The 20035-nt window shown below is 37.9% G+C and overlaps 1 protein-coding gene across 2 annotated transcripts; it reads right to left on the bottom strand.

Annotated features, from left to right (window-relative positions):
* Nucleotides 1-9772: 9772 nt before the first annotated feature.
* LOC134802795 (kallikrein-8-like) lies at nucleotides 9773-18726 on the bottom strand. Of its 2 annotated transcripts, XM_063775506.1 has the most exons (6): nucleotides 18529-18726; nucleotides 17971-18027; nucleotides 14468-14531; nucleotides 12670-12797; nucleotides 11072-11271; nucleotides 9773-10450 (listed from the first exon to the last, which is right to left on the bottom strand). In XM_063775506.1, the coding sequence occupies exons 2-6, from the start codon at nucleotides 18014-18016 to the stop codon at nucleotides 10094-10096; spliced, it is 795 nt and encodes a 264-aa protein (XP_063631576.1). In that variant the 5' UTR covers nucleotides 18017-18027; nucleotides 18529-18726; the 3' UTR covers nucleotides 9773-10093. The 2 variants fall into 2 exon arrangements, with proteins under 2 accessions (XP_063631576.1, XP_063631577.1); XM_063775507.1 differs by lacking the exon at nucleotides 14468-14531.
* Nucleotides 18727-20035: the final 1309 nt, after the last annotated feature.

Consider the following 20035-nt stretch of genomic DNA (forward strand, 5'->3'; position numbering starts at 1 on the left):
AAACAACGCAACCTAATTGTGTTTGGGGTTTTTAGAATTGTCTCGATGAGTATTAGTTGTATGTCGTAAGAAAAGTACTTGCTTGTACCAAAAATGAAATTTTTGCCAAAAACTTATTATCGATTCGCTTTTAGAGGAAACGGAAACGGCTAATACATTTTACATTTTTTAGGGTTCCGTAAAAACAAGGTGGTAAAAACGGGGCCCTATTACTAAGACTCCTCTGTCCGTCTGTCCGTCCATCTGTCTGTCACCAGGCCGTAACTTATGAACCGTTATAGCTAGACAGTTGAAATTTTCACAGATGATGTATTTCTGTTGCTGCTATAACAACAAATACTAAAAACAAAATAAAATAAATATTTAAGTGGGGCTCCCATACAACAAACGTGATTTATTTGACGTTTTTTGCATAATGGTACGGAACCCTTCGCGCGCGAGTCCGACTAGCACTTGGCCGGTTTTTTTGTACATACATTTTAGATAAATCCATCATGATCGTTAGCGTTACATCTTCGTAACAGCAATTAGCAAATATTTCATTTAAAATAGAAATTAAACCAATATATAAATAATATTAAAAAATACAAAAAGTTTGTAAAAATGTTTATTGCCTTATCCAGTCCATAATAAAGCCGAGAGTAGCTTTAAATAGGTAAGTAATCAAAAATGTATCCACTTTTCTACGTAATTATTTCAGTAATATTAAAGACATATTATAAGGGTTTAATAGGGTTTCGAATTATGCTGTAGAAATAAATTATTTATTTTTTAGATTTACATCCCTTTAAGAACAAATAAAGAAAAAAATGTGATTAAAATTACAATATAATAGGTACCTATATGAGCACATACCTTTGTTAAGATTAAGCCGAAATGAATGAAAAAAATAAGAAAATGTTTGTAGTACAAGTATATAGGTAATCGCTGAGTAAATATTCCAAACAGATACAAAACTTTTCTAGGTACGAGAAGCACATCTAGACTTTACCTTGTTAATAAAAGCTAAGGCTTTCTTATGAAATCAAATGAAAATAACTTAACCCAGAAACATTTCACAAGTAATCCCCAGCTATTAGGATCTACTCAAAGCTTGGCATCTCATCTCCGATTCCCTCTTGGTAAAATTTCCCCAATTGATGATGCCTTAGCGTGATATAGAACCAACGTAACCACTCACTGTCATACACCCAATCGCTTCCAAATTCCGCTAAAGTATTATTCAAGGCAAGGCAAATTGATTCCAGAATGTGACAAGCGTCTAGTTTACTCTCTTTACAGACTATCCTTATGAAATCAAGTTTGCGATCAATAGATTTTAATACTTGTAGTTCTTCGGTGTTGGAATCTCCGTGGCAGACAACGCTGGTGTTGCTATTCGCTCGCGGCTTGGTGCGTAGTGAAATAATGGCAGGATCAGACCAGTACTCGGCATATTTTCTATAAGTATTTTTAAATTGACTGAAAACTCTGATTTCGTAAAGTTTACCGGGGCAGGGAAGTTTTAGCTCCGCTTTGCAAATCGTGGAAGCTCTGCAAATGACTCGCAGTGTGGAAGAGTTTAGCTCTCGCTGCGGCCCTCCTGGCAATTGATACGTCACTTTATATTCCAGTGTTGCATTCTCATGTATGTTAGAGTCAAGTTCTATCCAACTCACAAGAGCGCTTCCCGATGTTGTTCTTAAGACTCTTAATTGAACGGGAGCTTTAACCTTACTTATATGGTATAAGTTGACATCGTGCGTTTCATTTGAACAAAACAAAAAATTACACGACTGCAATACCAAAGTCAAGCTTTGAGGCCTTTGAGGTATTATCAAACCATTTTTCAATGCTTCATCCATGCTCCAACCGCAGCTTCTATTTTCCTTGGACATAATATGATCCTCGTAGACACGCATCGATTGACCATAAGAATCTACATGAAATAACGTGAGAGATACATATTCACTCAACAGGCTCCAAGAGCAATTTATTTGATGATCATTTCCGACGATGCACCAGAAATATTGAGCTGCTCGGACATGGTTGAAATAAAAAAATATTACTGCACTTGTTTGAACTGGTCCACCGACCTGTTTGCATGTATAATGTAATAACGCTTGTTTATCTCCCTTCAATTGTTCTGACACCATAGTCTCGTTTACTCTCTTAGCCTGTATAATGTGTTCGTCCTCATACTCTTGTGCGATAATAAGGTCGGCGTCCCCGGAGCACAGAATTTCATAATCTTCACCTACCGGCACAAAATAGGCTTCATAAGTCCGAAGCCGTAAGAAGTGTACGTTAGGTGATACTATAGTCATTACAGGTTCTACAGAAGCCAGCAGCGTCACAGAATAATTAGTTATCTCGTCTGTACATGTATATTCATATGAGTTTATTTCAGGCATCTCTATAGTCAATTTTATTGTTGTCATATTTACAATTTCAGTATGTTGGTCGGTGTCATTTTGACCATCTATCAATTTTATGTTAAGGTTTTTAGAGTCGGGTCCCGAACAGAAAATGGTGACATTGTCTCCGTAGTGTGCTAATATGAGAGAAACGTTTCCAGAAAAAAATGAGGCAGATGTTTCACTTATGTTTTCTGCAATTCCGGATATGCGTAAGTGGCGGTGGCAGGCTTCCGCGCTGAGAAGCACGGCTGGGAGTAAACACACAAACACGGGAACACGCATTTTCGCTCGGTCTAACACTAATAATAATGACCTAGCTTTAGTGATGTCAGTTTTATATAGGACTCTAAATTAGTCATAATAATTAATAATAATAACACTCATTAACAATAGGGATGTGTAACGGTCGGTTCGTTTTGAACTGACAACAGACTTGTTTTTATTCGATTCGCTTTTAGAGGAAACGGAAACGTCTAATACATTTTACATTTTTTAGGGTTCCGTAAAAACAAGGTAAAAACGGGACCCTATTACTAAGACTCCTCTGTCCGTCTGTCCGTCCATCTGTCTGTCACCAGACCGTAACTTATGAACCGTTATAGCTAGACAGTTGAAATTTTCACAGATGATGTATTTCTGTTGCCGCTATAACAACAAATACTAAAAACAAAATAAAACTAGTAGTTCGCCCCGAACTGAGAACTCGCAGTTAACCAAAAATTATTATAGAGTGATTGACTTTGTTGCACCTACTTAGACGAATAGTTCGACATAAAATGTAAAGTTGGTCAAGCAGATCTTGTCAGTAGAAAATGGCGGCAAATTTGAAAAATGTAGGCGCGAAGGAATATCGTCCCATGGAAAATTTGAATTTAGCGCCTTTTTCTACTCACAAGATTTGCTTGACCATCTATAGTTGGTCAAACAAATGTTGTCAGTAGAAAAAGGCGCGAAATTTTAATTTTCCATGGGACGATATTCCTTCCCGCCTACGGTTTTCAAATTTGCCGCCTTTTTCTACTGACAAGATCTGCTTGACCAACTATAGTAGAAAATAAATGAGGGCACTACTTTCTACGTAACTGTCACATTTTTGATGTAAAATGCTTACACATGGCAACAATTTAGTATGGACATTTTTGAGTTCCATTTTATTTAATTTCTACTATTTTATTATGTCGCACTATAGGCGGCAATGGATTGAATGGATCAAAAATCGCCTGGATTTATTGCAAGATCTGTGGAGCCCTTGACTGATAGATTTAAGCAAAGAGTAGTATGTATAATTGACCGAAGCGAAGCGAAGGTCTACGTTTTGACTCGGGCATTTTGCTTTCGTATGTCCGGATGTTCTCCTCTACAGGTCGCAATTCTTAACCGATTCTCGTGAAATTTTGTGACCGAATTTTATGACTAAATAAAAATTTTTTGTCAATCCGGTTTTTGGAAATTTTTAAAAATGGCGGAGTCGTGATACCTGGCGCCTAAACAAATAGTCGTATCGATATCATAAGAGTTTTTTCTTTTTGAGACATGTTTACAGAGTTAATAGCAAAAAATGCAGAAAAAAATTATCGCTGGTTTAGGCGGTATTTAGATATTTAATTTTAACTAATTTTAATTTGAGAAGGAGTAGCTAAATTTCGTCAACCCATCTAAGAACTATTTGGCTCAGTTTGTAAACGTTCGCTTTTTCTGTTTGCACAGAGGGTCTGGGTTCGATCCCCAGTAATTGTATGCTGGGATATTATAACTTTTTGTATTTTTTTACACATAAATTTCGTATTGTTTTTCTTTAATTTACTATACACCGTGTTTTTATTGAATTCCGTTAACTTCGGGGTATAGTTAAGTACGTTTATAAGAACTAAATGGCATAGTTAATTTTCAAAAAAATAATTTTTTTTTGTTTTCTTTTTTGTTTTTTTTTTGTTTTAAAAGTAATTAAATGTAGCATATAGCGTTGTTTACACGTTGTGTACACGGGCATTACATTTAACTCAACCAAACAATTGAAATCTGTGACATATCAATGTCATTTCGTACATCAATCGACCGAGATTGTACTTAAGTTTAGTAGCAAATGTATGAACTCATTCTAAACACTAATCAATATGTAAGCCGGCCCTAAGGCAAGTGTACACGCTTGTAGAGGCCTTATAGTAAAAAAATAAATTATGGATTATCTCCGAAATGGACTTAATTAGAACATCGGTGTCTTTGAGAAAGTTACTTGATTTAAGCTCAGGAATGCACTCTTGAAATTAACGGAAATCAAAAAAAACACGGTGTATTTAAAGCTCTTAGCACCATGTTATTTCAAGCTCTGCTCGCGAGGTCTACAGCTCACAGAGCCACTAGTATATAGGACAAAGAGAGCCCTCTCGTGGAACTTTTTTGCATCCATTTTGAAGTGCCATCTGTAATTCTTAACCAGAAATATCAACGTCAATATCAGGGGGGGAGGGGCATAAATAGCGTCTAAGTATGTTGCGAACGTAAAAAACTTTGACTTTGAAGAAAGGCTTCAGGATATTGACTAATACACGAAAACAGATTAGGGACTTTTAACTTGACTGTTGATGTAAATAAATTACCTATCATACACGGCTGGAATAACACACAATTGACCACGAAACACAATTACACGCAGCAGGTTGAGAATCTACCCGCCAAATATTTTTCTAAATTTTTTGGTAATAAAGTTCTCAGAAACTGTGATGACGTATGAAAACTATGTTTCTTTTGACATTGTAAAACTGAAAGTATTTTTATTTATCTGAATTATGTCGTAGTACAGACAATAAATGGGGTGTCATAATATTTTGAGTTTTATTTGACAAAGTTGTTTTTTGTGACAATCGCCTCCATGGCAACGATGGCCATAAATAATCTGTTCAACAGATGTTTTTTTGTTTGATCCATGCCCTGGATACAAGACTTTTAAGACGTTCTGACGAAATTAAGTGAAGCCATATTTAAAAAAAAAGTGTAGCTTTAAGTAATATAGATGTCGCTATTTTTTCGAAGTGATTTATATACGACTGTCCCTCCCCTGGATTTAAGTCATCATAGAAATCATAGAGATTAAAATAAACTGTATCTGTGCTAAGCCGAAATATTTCCTGTCAAATATCAAATACCTATATTATGTTTATATTATTTTATTTTTATCTTGCTAATTATTTCAAAATGGTAAATTTAAAAACGATATTATAAAGTGCAAATCGAGCACTTTCATTTGATACTAAATACGACCATGTTTTTTGCAAATAAAATGACCAGAATAGCAAGACCTCTCACAAACAGCTTTTTGGCCTTCTAAGCTCTTCTACCTCAAAATCCCTTGATCAAGCCTGCTCATAATTTAATGACTAAATATAATGCCCTCAACTACACGTTTACCCAATTTCATTTAAATTAGAACAAATTTACTTAAGTTCTTGAGTATCAAACTATCTTCTGACAGTTCAGCTTAAAAACATCGAAATGCCGCGACGTGCCGCTAGCCAGCCGCGTGATCCAAGTCGAATGTAAGAACTTCGCTTCGCTTCGCTCGCTCGTTCGATAAATATTTAAGTGGGGCTCCTATACGACAAACGTGATTTATTTGACGTTTTTTGCATAATGGCACGGAACCCTTTGCGCGCGAGTCCGACTAGCACTTGGCCAGTTTTTTTGTACATCCATTTTAGATAAATCCATCATGATCGTTAACGTTACATCTTCGTAACACCAATTAGCAAATATTAAAATTAAACCAATATATAAAAAAATATTAAAAAATACAAAACCTTAAACCTCATTCATAATCATAACATCCTCCACATTCACAACAATTTTGCAAATAAATATATTTTTACATCTTTAAAATAAAACTTTCCAAGCATGAGTTGGAAATAAGGCAAAAAAACAACCATTTAAAAAACGTGATGGTACGGAACCATCGAATAATAAGTTCGGCTCGCAGTTGGCTTTTTAAATATACAATTATTATACCCTCTGATGTCAACTAATACGTAATGGTTAATTTTGGTGTTAGTCATGTGTGAATTAGTATTATTGGGTAAACAGTTTTTACAATTAATGAATTCACGGGCTGACTCCATGAAAACAATAGCCATGCGGAGCAATAGGACAGGTATTTTTAAATTAGACTTAGATTTAGATTTCTCTATTTCAAGAAAATTTGCTACATTCGTCAAAATTATGTTTATCTTTTCATCATGATCTTTAAAAATTACATTATTAATTTGAAATAATAAAATTAATGAATTATTAATTTTTATTTAAGTATAATTTACGTTTTATGGTTTGAAAAAAAAGTACCGGCTATTTTTTCTGAAACTCGATGAAGGTCAAACCCAAGATAGCAGCCTTATAGAAAAAATAATATATTTGAAAATGTTAAATATGTATACCTTTTATACTACCTAACACTATATTTTACTTATAGTTATACTAGTAATCGCAAAAGTGCCCAAGTATATTGAAGCATATTTTTATTTTTGTGGTAAAAATAACAAAATTTTGTTACGATATATTATGTATTTCCTAGCCACCTGGCCACCTGGTCATTCCTGGCGATTCCTGGCCATATATTATATTTGATGTTCATTATACAAACAGAATGCTAGTTTACAGTTTCTATAAGTATAAAACTACTTTATCCAGCCAAACAGATGTCGTATAATCCTCTCCATCCCACTTTTCTCTAGTTACTTAGCGGAACCACAAATATTAATCATACAAATTGTTGACCACCCTCCGAAATGACTAATAACTCTACATTAACATTTCCGCTACTTCAATAACACACTATCCATACAAAACCTAACCTAAAACCCTTGGCTTTTAAGTCGATCTCAAACTCAAACCTATACAAAAACAAGCAGAAATGTAGTAACCGACAAACATGTTGAGTATATTTTCGCGAAGAATAGACGCGAATAAAAGAAATATCGTAACAATAGCGGAGTCAAATTCGCGGATTCATCCGAAGATCATAAAAATCTTTGCATCATTGGCTCAGGCCGAGACGAAACTATATTCCCAATTCATTTTTGCCGTCTTACAACAAATATTTAAAAGAAAATGAACTCTATCGCAATGTACTTAAAGTATAACGATTTGGGTGATAAATGCAAAATGATATGGTGAAAATATCTGCAGTCTTCAAAATAGTTGCCAAAGGAAAGTCAACCTTGTAGCCTTTTAGTACAATAGATTTATTTGTTTTTGAGTCGTTGTTTATTTTTGTAATAGTTCGGGGGTTGGGTCGTTAGGTTGCGTTCGCGAAAATACTTATGGAAATATTTTTTGGAAAATCATCCACATTTTGTCATACTACTGAAACAGTGAATCTTAACTAACATTTGAAAATAAGTGTTTTTCCAGCGAGCCGGAAAGCGTCTACAATTTTATTTAAATTTCGGGAGGTTGGTGGAGGGTTAAAAAATCGTTTAAGCAGTTTGTGGGTTTGGTCGTTTTTGTTTAATATAACACTTATTTGTAGGTATTTTCTTAATCTGACGAACACAACACAAGTTTGTAACCGTCAGATTAAGGAAATGCGTGCAAATAATTATCAGATTTAGTAATAGCACAATTATAGTGTTAATTTTGACTAATATGACCAAATCCACAATCTGCTTAACAATTTGTTGAACCCCCCACCAACCCCCCACCAACCAAGGGCTCAACATAGATGGCTAAAAGGGGTAAAGGTAGACTACACGGGGTAGCAAGATATCATTCATATCTCAATATGACGCGCTCGAGTAAACACAAAAATCCCCTCTTGGGCTCCCCTACCAATAGTAGAGTAGAGCAAGATAAGTTTGCAATTTTGTAATGATTTTGATAGATAACACACGCAGTTAAATTAAATTAATAAAATAATAATTTAATTCACGCAAGACCCACTAAACATATTTTAAACGTCAAACTTCTATGAAATTATGAAGTATAAATAACACTTGCACTGCGTGGGCTATCAAAATCTAAATGTAAGATTTAAATGTAGGTACTTATAGTGGTAGAGTAGGACTAAATTAACGTGTGAAAGTGTGAAAATATGATGTATATATGATGTATACATATAATATTAATGGCACTTTCACACTTTGTCAATTCTTAACTCCCAATGCCCTAACAATTATCAATTTATCATAGTAAGAAACTACCAAAATTACGGGTTGTTATCGGGGACCCCAAAACACTGCAGTCAACAAGTTCATTGACCACGGCCATCTTGTATATTTGTGTCTGAAATGGCAGATCAGATTGCAGTTAATGGGAACACAGCAATTCCAAATTCCAATGACATTATGGCACTGATGGTTAAGCAAAGAGTAGTATTAGTGGGTCAAGCTTGGAATGTACTTTTAAGTATAATTAACTAAGCAGAGTAGAGAAAATTATCCAAATTATCAAAATCCGACGAATCGGGAACTAAATTCACCCCTGTTGACAGGGGTGAATAGAGATGACTCGCTACGCTCGTCGTTCAATTTCAGAATCTTTCGCTTGCTCGGGTATCAATCATATTATTATTACTCTTTCGTATCAATATTGGCACGAGGGGTTAAACAACAACTTTTAAGCGTGAGGAGGTAACAGAGAGACAGAATTAAGTTACTTTCACACCTTATAAAACAAAGTCCCCCGCCGCCCCGTCTGTCTTGTGTGTATGTTTGTTTGTATGTACGCAATACACTCAAAAACTATGATGCGGTTTTCACCTATCAATAGAGTGATTCTTGAGGCTAAACATTCAAAACAGGCAAACATTTGTTAAGGTTTTCTGTGTAAGCCGTCCGAAGCCGGAGCGGGTCGCTAGTTTGTAATATTAGTAGGGATAAAACGAATTGGAGTTTTACAAATACATTTGCAACTATGTGCAGCAAGAGAACAATACTTTAGATTAGATTAGATAGGTCATCGCCCCCGTCCATCTTATTTAATTGTGCCCGGGCGGAATGACCGTCAGATCCGATTGCATTTTTATGGCGGGGGTGGCTGTCATCAGACACTTCGAGGGTCATCTTTAAGTCAATTTGGAGTTTTAGGCTCACATTAATGAACCTGCCCTTTGGGCTGCAACTGTTTCAATTTTATGCCATCAAGTGTATTGGGTAATTCAAAATTGTCCAGAATGTCGATTTATTCTGATCTAGCGACCCGCTCCGGCTTCGCACGGGTTACACAAAACCTTAACAATACACCTAAACCTTCCTCAAGAATAACTCTGTTTATCGCGAACATACATACACACAGACAGACGCGGTGTGATAAATACCTATAGAGCTTTACTTCCGCCCTTGTACACGGGAGGAACACTTCAGAATAAACTTGGTTTAAAATGTTTTAGTACTTGTTTTATTTGGCTCACGACTCACGAGTGTAATCATGTAAGTATGAGTACATATAAATATAATTAAAGTCCGCGTGCGTGCGCCTGGTCCGTGCTCCCGCCCACGCTAGCGGGCACCCTAAGAGATATCATCCAGTTAACCTTTGAAAAATTCAAAGAAACTGACTGTTATGTTGTAGGACTTGTAGGTACTTTGATATTCTTTAAATAAATAAAAAATAAGTGACTAATTGAAAAACAAAATATGATATTACTAATACAACTGTACAAATATGAGTGAATAAAAAAACAAAACAAAATAAATAAAAGTTATAGCAACTTATACAATAGTCTCTCCGACTCTTATCCAGCCTCCAGCTCCGATCTGCTTCGAAATCCACTCAAAATACGACGTCACATTCGTAAAAATGGCCAACTTGTTGTTACAATCGTTCGGCGCCAGCCTCAGCACCCCTAGCACGCGTTCTCTGGGGGTGAAGATCGGTCCAAACTCGGTTACAAAGCAGTCAGTCTCGTGGGTCACGTTGACGCATAGGAGTGTGTCGTCTAAGGTGAACCCGTACAGTTCGTAGCAGTTGGTTGGGTCGACTAGTTCGACGTCGTAGAGATCCATGTCGGTGGTGAGGTATGTGCGGCGGTCCATGGTGACTATGGTCTTCCACACGCTGGCTTGGACCTGTGAATAATGAATGGTGTTAGGGAAGTATGAGTGTTCCAGTCATTTCAAAATGGGGGTTCGCGTGCGGACGCGAAGTCGTAGAAGAATACCAATAGTCGTCCGGTTGCGGGTGTCTATTGGTGTACCTTCTGAACTCCACTGGTAAAGAAGACAGACGCAGGTGTCTCCATGTCTTTGTCCACCTTGGCCAGAGCTATGTCGTGCCACGGCACGGTGCTGTTGGAGATGTAGCGGTGCATCTTCCACTCGGATGGGGTGTTGGTCCGGTTGCGGGTGTCTATTTGTGTACCTGCTGAACTCCATTGGTGAAGAAGACAGGCGAAGGTGTCTCCATGTGTTGATCCACCTTGGCCAGAGCTATGTCGTGCCACGGCACGGTGCTGTTGGCGATGTAGCGATGCACCTTCCACTCAGGATGGGGTGTTGGTCCGGTTGCGGATGTCTATTGGTGTACCTGCTGAACTCCACTGGTAAAGAAGACAGGCGCAGGTGTCTCCATGTCATTGTCGACCTGGGCCAGAGCTATGTCGTGCCACGGTACGGTGCTGTTGGCGATGTAGCGGTGCACCTTCCACTCAGGAGGGGTGTTGGTCCGGTTGCGGGTGTCTATTGGTGTACCTTCTGAACTCCACTGGTAAAGAAGACAGGCGCAGGTATGTTCATCTCCTTGTCGACCTGGGCCAGAGCTATGTCGTGCCACGTTACGGTGCTTTTGGAGATAAAGCCGGGGTGCACCTTCCACTTCAAGATGGGGATGGTGTTCGTGCGGTTTTGAATGTAGTCGCGGTAGAAAAGCGTTCGGTCGGTGTGTCTGGTATCTGGTGGTCGAAGACAAAAATTAATGTGTAATTAACAGTTTTGAATGATTCACGGTCACTTTCACTAGACTTATATCGACCGGGATTATGCATCGTGCACCTTGTTCACGGGTAACTGAAGATAGCGGGTAGGTTACCCGTGAACAAGATGCACGTAACTGCGTCGAAATATCGGGAGCTCGAAAACAATACAAAAAATCACGGTCTATACAGGGTGTCCCATAAGTGATACGTCACAGTAACACTGGAGGTAGACCAGGCCACGAGGACCCAAACCAACTTAACACGACCCCAGTAAAAGTGGCACGGTTTTCGAGTTATTTCCAAATTAAGGTTTTTCATGAATTATGACCTTTTTGACATTGTTAGTGCCTGTGTGCACTCGGAAAGGTCTCGAAGTTAATTTTTTTTATGTGTACGGCGTCATGAATAGTTAACTAAGATAACAGAATAGGTATTTTATCGATAAACAATGTAAAATGCAAAAAAAAGTACTGGTTTAATCTTGAATTAAATTTACAGCGAAACATTAATTTCGACTTTGACCACCTGTCGTGAAAAAAAATTACTAGAAAAGTAATGAGCTAATAACGTCAAGCTATCCATCTCTTTCTTTTAGGCATTCGGCAAATACTGAATAGGCGTTTTTTTATTTCTGTATCCAGAATTAGATATCTTAACATAAACCGTTATTTTTACTAAGTAGCAACGGATTGCAGATTTCCTAGTTATAACTTATTTTTTATGAGGCTTTCGAAAGATGATAATAAATCCTATTTTATTGCAGGAAGGTACATGTGTCATACCATTTTTGAATCTGCATAACATGTTCAATAGCTTGACGTTATTTGCTCATTACTTTTCTAGTAAGTAATTTTTTTTCACGACAGGTGGTCAAAGTCGAAACTGATGTTTCGCTGTGAATTTAATTCAAGATGAAACCAGTATTTTTTTTGTATTTTACATTGTTTATCGATAAAATACCTATTTTGTTATCTTAATTAACTATTCATGATGCCGTACACATAAAAAAAACTAACTTCGAGACCTTTCCGAGAGCACACTGGCACTAACAATGTTAAAAACGGTCAAAATTCATGAAAAACCTTAATTTGGCAATAACTCGAAAACCGTGGCACTTTTACTGGGGTCATGTTAAGTTGGTTTGGGTCCTCTTGGCCTGGTCTACCTCCAGTGTCACTGTGACGTGTCACTTATGGGACACCCTGTATATATCCCGGTCGATATAAGCCTAATGTTTAATTAGCGATAGCGACTCTGCGCGAAAAAAAACTGATAAGTACGTATTTAAATATAACAGGCTCCCTTGAGCCGTGGCAAAATGCCGGGATAAAGCGATGAAGAAGACTGTATGTTAAGTATAGCTATAAATGATACTTGGTTGGTTGCAGTGCGCAGCAGTGACGATCCACCCCATGGCGATAAGGCTCCCGAAACAAGTGAATCTCCAGCCCTCTGATTTTTTGGTAACACTTTGAGATATTATGGCGGCGAGGTATGGATATCTGTGGAAAGGGTTTCTATTATGTACAGTCAGCTGCGGCGGTAGCACGGTCGCGTTTTTATCGCTTGTCGCCATGCCTATCACGTTCTAACAAGTATGTAAGTGGTAAAGTGAAGGGCATAGTGACAGGTGATAAAAATGGAACCATGCTGTGCCCGCTGGAGAGAATTTGGATATTATACCCCAAACGGGGTGACAAAAGCGACACCGTATGACACGCTACGGACACATAGCGGCGGCGCCCCGGACACATAGCGGCGGCGCCCCGGACACATAGCGGCAGCGCCCCGAACACATAGCGACGGCGCCCCGTAGCTTGGAGCAAAGATGGCAACAACTACACACGTCAAGAGCTCATGGGCCATTTTGTGTAAAAGAATTTACCAGCAGTATTATTACTGCTGGTAAATTCTTCACCTAGCTAGTTTAATAAACTTTAAAGGTAAACTTAAACCTTGGCTTGTTGAGAGGTCATTTTAAAGTACTTACTGATTTTTTTTTAATGTAGGCGTGAAGGGTTATCGTCCCATAGAAATTGAAATTCACTAGCGCCACTACATCTACATCGAAATGTGTTTTTATTGGATAAGATTGTTTGCATAATCGAAGATCGGACAATTAAGGTAGGTACTTAGGTAGGTAGGTAGACTAGGTAGATTGTTTTTACCAATAACTCACCTTAAAGACGCAATAAATGAGCGGTTCGTACCCATACTCCGAACACCTGACATCCGTCAGCCTGGAAGCTCAACAGCTTCCAACATGTTTTTATAACTAACGCGGGACTTAGTCGCGTAAAACTTACGTTTATTTAAGGTCTGACGTTACGTTCGTGGTCGCAGGCAGACTGGCGAAGATCTGGACTGGACTGGTGAAGAAGATGTTGATATAATTCCTCGCCAGTCTGCCTGTGACCAGGAACGTCACGTTCGAAACGTCAGGCCATATATAAACGTAAGTTTTACGCGATTAAGTCCCGTGTTAGTTATAAAAGTATCGTGAAAATCGTGTTAGTTTAAATCAATAGTTTCCAACATGAGCTGAAGGTCTCATCCTTGTCGTTAACTTCTGTGGCGAACTTATAATGGAGAGGAGAGTTATATATACTATGACTGAGAGTCGCGACCACGTGAGGTCATTGTTTTTTCACCAAGGCTCTCCATTCTGCATGATTTTCCACCATCCTAATAATAGCCTATTCCAGACGGGGACAATTTTTCGCCAATCTGATTAAATTGTCCGATCTAATCACGCGCTGCGGACGGACGCAAACGCCAATTTGGCTTCCCGAATTCGACTGCCGATTATTACCGATAAAATGGAGGTGCGGACGCAAGAATACCAATTTGTGACGCTAGTATTCGCGTTTGGGCGTTTGACGTTCAGGATCGCGCAAAGTGGAAGAAAGCAAGTAGGAAAGCGGACCCTGGCAAAGGCCGGGATAACGCTAGGTAGAAGAAGAATATTCGCGTTTGAGGGCATTTTTTTTATTTTAGATCGCTCAAATATCACCATAAATCTAAATTTGATGAAAGTGGCCAAATTGGCGTTTACGTTACCACCTGCAGATTTGATCGGACAATTTAATCAGATTGGCGAAAAATTGTCCCCGTCTGGACCGCCCTAATAGTTTACTATGACACCAAAGAAGCAGTTTTACGAAAAACTCACCGTTTGGACGCAATAGAAGAGCGGTCCGTATTATTCCGAGCACCTACATCCGTGAGCTTCAGCACTGGAAGACCAATATATTCAACCGGAGTTGATGGTATCTCATCCTTGTCACCAGCTACTATGGCGAACTTTATGATGGAGAAGAGGGCAAACAGGGATAACACTATGAAGAAGCCGATGGCTACCCATGCTGGTTTCATGGCGGCTTGGTTCAGCTTGGTTTAATAATTTCACATAGGGTCGTTTGTAGGGAAGGTAGAGTCGTTTGTTATGGTTTTTGACATGATCATTTGACATAATTTTAAGGTACAGATTAATAAATAATAAATAATAGAGAAAAGAGTTCCAAAGTATATGAGAAATATTTTCAAAAGGTTCTATAAGGCCCCATTCGCATGAGCGATTTTAGAACGCGTGCTAAAAAAGAGTTTGATTGACACAAATTGATAGGTGTGTATTTATCTCTAAGGTATTTATTCACACGATGGTGTGACGCTTTTTATCAAGCGTCGCTGGATTTTCAACTTTAAGCGTTGGTCGTTAAATCGAATTTAGCGTACGGACGGATTCCAGCGCTTTTTTAACGCGCGTTGAAAAAACGCTCGTGGTAAGGCGTCGGGAAGTGACGACCGAAGTCAAAGTGGTCGCCATGGTCGAAATCAGCTGGAAGGAATGATCCTTCATCATATTTTTGATGATGATGATGACATCATCATCATCATCATCATCGTGGCAATGAGGCCTTTTAATCTCATCTCTACCTATCTGCCATTGCCACACCCGATATGGGTATGAAGAGCCCACCAACGTGCACACTAGCGCCACTGCTAAATAATCGTGATTATTTAAAATTAAAGAAAGATATTTAAAAAAGGGGGCCGCTACGTACTGTATTTTGTATTCAAGTACCTTTTGAATACATCAGACTAGTTTTTATGTTGCTGGATTCGTCAATCTATTATGCGTCCAAAGTTAAAACGGCGGTTTTTGTTTTGAGTTCATAGATCGTCGAATCCAGCAACATAAAAACTAGTCTGATGTATTCAAAAGGTACTTAAATACAATAGTTATTTGTACAACAAGAGATCAAAGTTTGATATTTCTTCTAGTGCTTATTTTGAGTCCCGTGCAAGCGAAAGATTCTATAATAGATTCACGAGCGTAGCGAGTGAATCTAATTTAGAATCTTGAGCGTAGTAAGGGATTCAAAAGCGCACGAGATGTAAATAACTTTGATCTCGTGTAGTACACAAAATTTTTCACCCTCAGCAGTGAGAACATGGGTGTGTAATGCTTAATATAATTATAAAAAAACTATCATACATTTGTTATAATGCCATTTGATATATTATTGTATATTATAATGTAATTTTTATTATACGTTTCCTTTATTATATTGTGGTTTCATCTAAACTGTCGTTGATATAATGCCTAATGTAATATAATTTTCAAATAGTATAGAGACATGTTTTATAATGACATTTATTATATTATATTTTTGTATAACGTAATACTTCATACAATTTTATCAAGTATAAATACATATATTGTATACATTTTTTTGGCATATTTCATTTACTGATAACGTAAAGTTTTACATACTTTTTATAACTAGTACGCAGGCCTACTGCTTTTGTTAGCTATTTTATTCTAGGGAGGTAGCAGTTCTAACCTAACCTAACCAATTTTTTCACGGTTTTCGTTCTGCGGGGGCCGCAGTTCAAACCTAACCTAAACCACTTTTTTGCTAGAGTATTTTATTCTACGGAGGGTCAAAGTTCTAACCTAACCTAACCCTCCTTTTGTTAGGTAGTTATTCGTTTGTGCGGAGTCGCAGTTCCAACCTAACCTAACCCATTTATGTCATGCAACTATTATGCCACACAAATAATTATGTTATGTCACTTGTTATAACAAATAATATACTTTAGAGTATGTAATAATTATGGCAATGTATATTAGACGAAGTGTAAATATACCTTATGACCATTATACCAATAATAACATTATATATACCGTTAAATAGGTATTATGGTAGTATGCCATTTATTACGTTATTCAAAATAACGATATAGCAAACTATAATATATGAAAAGCAATTATAACAAATGTAATGCACCCGTGAGAACATACCTAGAGGGACAGAGATAATAGAACCCAAGTATATCGAAATTGTATTAGACCCCGCATGTTGAAATGACATTTGACTATAAAGGTCACTTGAATGACATTTTGTCTCACTCAGTGAGCAAAATCGCATTTTGCTCACTGTTTTTAAGAAGCAAAGTACCCTTGTTCGAGCTGCTGAGGTGAAAAATACAGTACGTAGCGGCCCCCTTATTTAAATATCTTTCGTTAAATTTAAATAATCACGATTATTAAGCAGTAGCGCTAGTGTGCAAGTTAATGGGCTCTGAAACAATGTTACTGGAAGACCTGATACGTACAATCGTAATACACCGAGCTATACCATCTTAAAAGGTATCTTAAGATGCATTGCTATAAAATATTGTAATATAACCACGGTATGGGTGCCGCAAGACGGGCGAGGAGCTGGCAGGCCCAGACGGAGATGGCGGGACGACCTGGACGCATACCTTAACGACTGGCCGGAGATTGCTCAAAACCGAGACGAATGGAAATCGAGGGGGGAGGCCTTTGCCCAGCAATGGGACACCGTATAGGCTTATATAATAATAATAATACTTACTCACTACTCACTTACTCCGTTGGCTCAGCGACCCAAAATGAGACTTGGCCTCCGACACAAGACAGCGCCACTTTTCCCGGTCCTAATAATAATAATAATAGCCTGATATTGTGATAATAGATCGTTCGCAACGTCGGGCCGTGCTCGTTGACATCACCATCCCCCATGATGAGAATCTCGTGAAGGCCGAGAAGGACAAGTCCAGTAAGTACCTAGACTTGGCTCACGAGATAACCGCCATGTGGGATGTTGATTCGACGATCATTGTCCCGATAGTCGTTTCAGTGAACGGTTTAATAGCGAAGAGTCTCGACCAACATCTTGAGAGACTCTCGCTAGGTGGTTGGATCAAGGGACAGATGCAGAAGGCGGTGATCTTGGACACGGATAGTCCGCCGGTTCCTCTCTCTGCAGCCCTGACCACCGGTAGCTTGGGCCTTGCCCCGCTGCTGGCGGCACCCTAGGTTAGGTTTTTTATAATGTGTTTATATGTATTTTTTATTGTTTTGTAAGTGGTTTTATATTTTACTTTTATATTCATATTATATAAACCTAGCCTAAGACGAACGATGAATAAAGAAATAATAATAATATATATACCAAAATATACATATATTGTAGCTTCGTGTGTGGACTCTGTCAAATAGTACGTAAAATATATATTATCGTAAGATGTCTTGCTATAAGATATCTTTTAGTATATTATATTATCGCTCCGTAAATAATTTCCTAGTGGAAGGTAGTTGAGTTGTGGAACTAAAACTAATTTATATATTACATATTTACTTACATAACATAATGTAAATCAGCTTCATGCAGCCAGGCCTTCTGACCATAATAACCGCAACTATAGCAAAAAATAAAAACAAATTTAGCCTAATAAGTATTCATCAGGATGGCGACCCTATAAGATTCAAAAAATAACTTAGGGATTTATTGTTGATCCATCTAAGGTTCAAGCTAATTAAATTTGTTAAATGACGTTTTATCACTACCTATCACTACACCTATATGTAAAACAAAGTCCTCCGTTGCGTCTGTTTGTTTGTGTGTATGTATGTTCGCGATAAACTCCAAAACTTCTGAACCAATCAATCTATCAAATAGAGTGACTCTTGAGGAAGGTTTAGGTGTATAATTTAAGGTTTTTTGTAACTCGTGCGCAGCCGGGCCGGGTCGCTAGTGTTAAATAAAGATATTTCAATATTTTTTATTTGGTAAAGTACTTAAACCCTAAATGGCTCAACAATAGGGTATTTGAATGTATTTAAAATAAATTGTTTTACACCCTGCAAGAAATAAAGCACCAGAAGATTAATAGAGAAACGTAGACAGCGGTTATTTTTACCTGTAAAACAATAAAGAGTAGGTAAGATTTGATCGTGACGTCACATGCTAGGGTTTCATATAATTTCCAAAGTAGCAAATCGTTATGACAGTTCAAAAAAAGAAACTGATTTGACTAGAAGTCAAATACCCTATTAAAGTCCGTGACTGTGCCCAAGATTGGCCAGCCACTGCATTTAGCTACACATCACAAAAGTTTGTCCACATCTCCCTCCCCGTTCCGATAGTAATCTTTTATTACCTCGTTGCAAATTGTAGATATCGGCGATAAGAACGAACACAGACGCATAAATCTTTGCGACAGTAAAGGGAGCGTTTGGGGTACTTCGGTATGTACAGGGATAGATAGATTAGGAAAATGAGAGCAAAGTTTCATTTAAGTTAGCAGTAACTTTCCCTACTTCACGGTTTTAGGACATACCGTAAAAGTATAAAACTTTTCCCTTTAACATAACTTTGCCCACCGCGTCACAGTTCAGTGAAAGCGAAATAACTAAAAAGTGAAGAAAGTGTATCTGTAACTACTGAATTAAAACAAAGAAAGAGGCAAAATAAACGTCAGTGAAAAAATCATTTATTTACATACAATATATTTACAGTGGTACTACTAAACGAAATTAATAACTAGCTTGAAAGCGCCGAAATTCTAAAACGTAACAAATATAAGAGCCTCGGTAGAGAGTACCATTTTGTACCATTTGGAGTTGAAACTCTAGGTCCATGGGGTCCCAGCGCGCATAAGTTGTTCGCAGAAATCGCGAAGCGTCTGGTTGACGTAACTGGTGACCGAAGAGCTGGCGGCTACCTCGCACAACGTATCAGCATTGCGATACAGCGAGGAAATGCCGCCAGCATCCTTGGTACAATGCCTCAAGGGCCTATTTTAGATTTAAGCTAGTTATTAATTTCGTTTAGTAGTACCACTGTATATATATTGTAGATAATCATCATCAGTTACGTCAACCAGACGCTTCGCGATTACTGCGTCAGTTTCTTTTGAAAATATGTTATTTATAGTGGCAGTCTCTCTTGGAAAACTCCACACGAAATTAAGGAAACTGTAATTTTGGATTTACACTATACAAAACTATGAAAAGTTTCCGAAGTTCCATGTGTAAATTTCCGCGATTTTGTAAACTTCCCTACGCTCTACGCTACGGCACGTCAGTATGGCTCAAAACACCAGTAATTGTAATGTATGTGCGCAGCAGGAAGCATGGTCCCTATCCGCCATTTTTCTCCACTCTTCTCGAGATTAAATCGAGTGTCTTTAGATCAAAGAATATAATACTCACTAGGAGAAGAACGATAACTTCATACAAAAAAATGTCCCTTTCAAAAGTTCGTTTATACTACTAGCGCTCTGGTAGGATACCATTGTAATTAGAATTGACAACTCGTTTAGCCTAGCGGGTATTGGCAGTAATCCAGTTCAGGAAGCTAATGGTCCTGGGTTCGAATCCCGTAGAGGGAGTTTCTTTTTGTATTTTTTTCTTTTTTGTTGGGGT

This window comes from Cydia splendana, chromosome 25 (assembly GCF_910591565.1).
Source record: "Cydia splendana chromosome 25, ilCydSple1.2, whole genome shotgun sequence".
NCBI lineage: Eukaryota > Metazoa > Arthropoda > Insecta > Lepidoptera > Tortricidae > Cydia > Cydia splendana.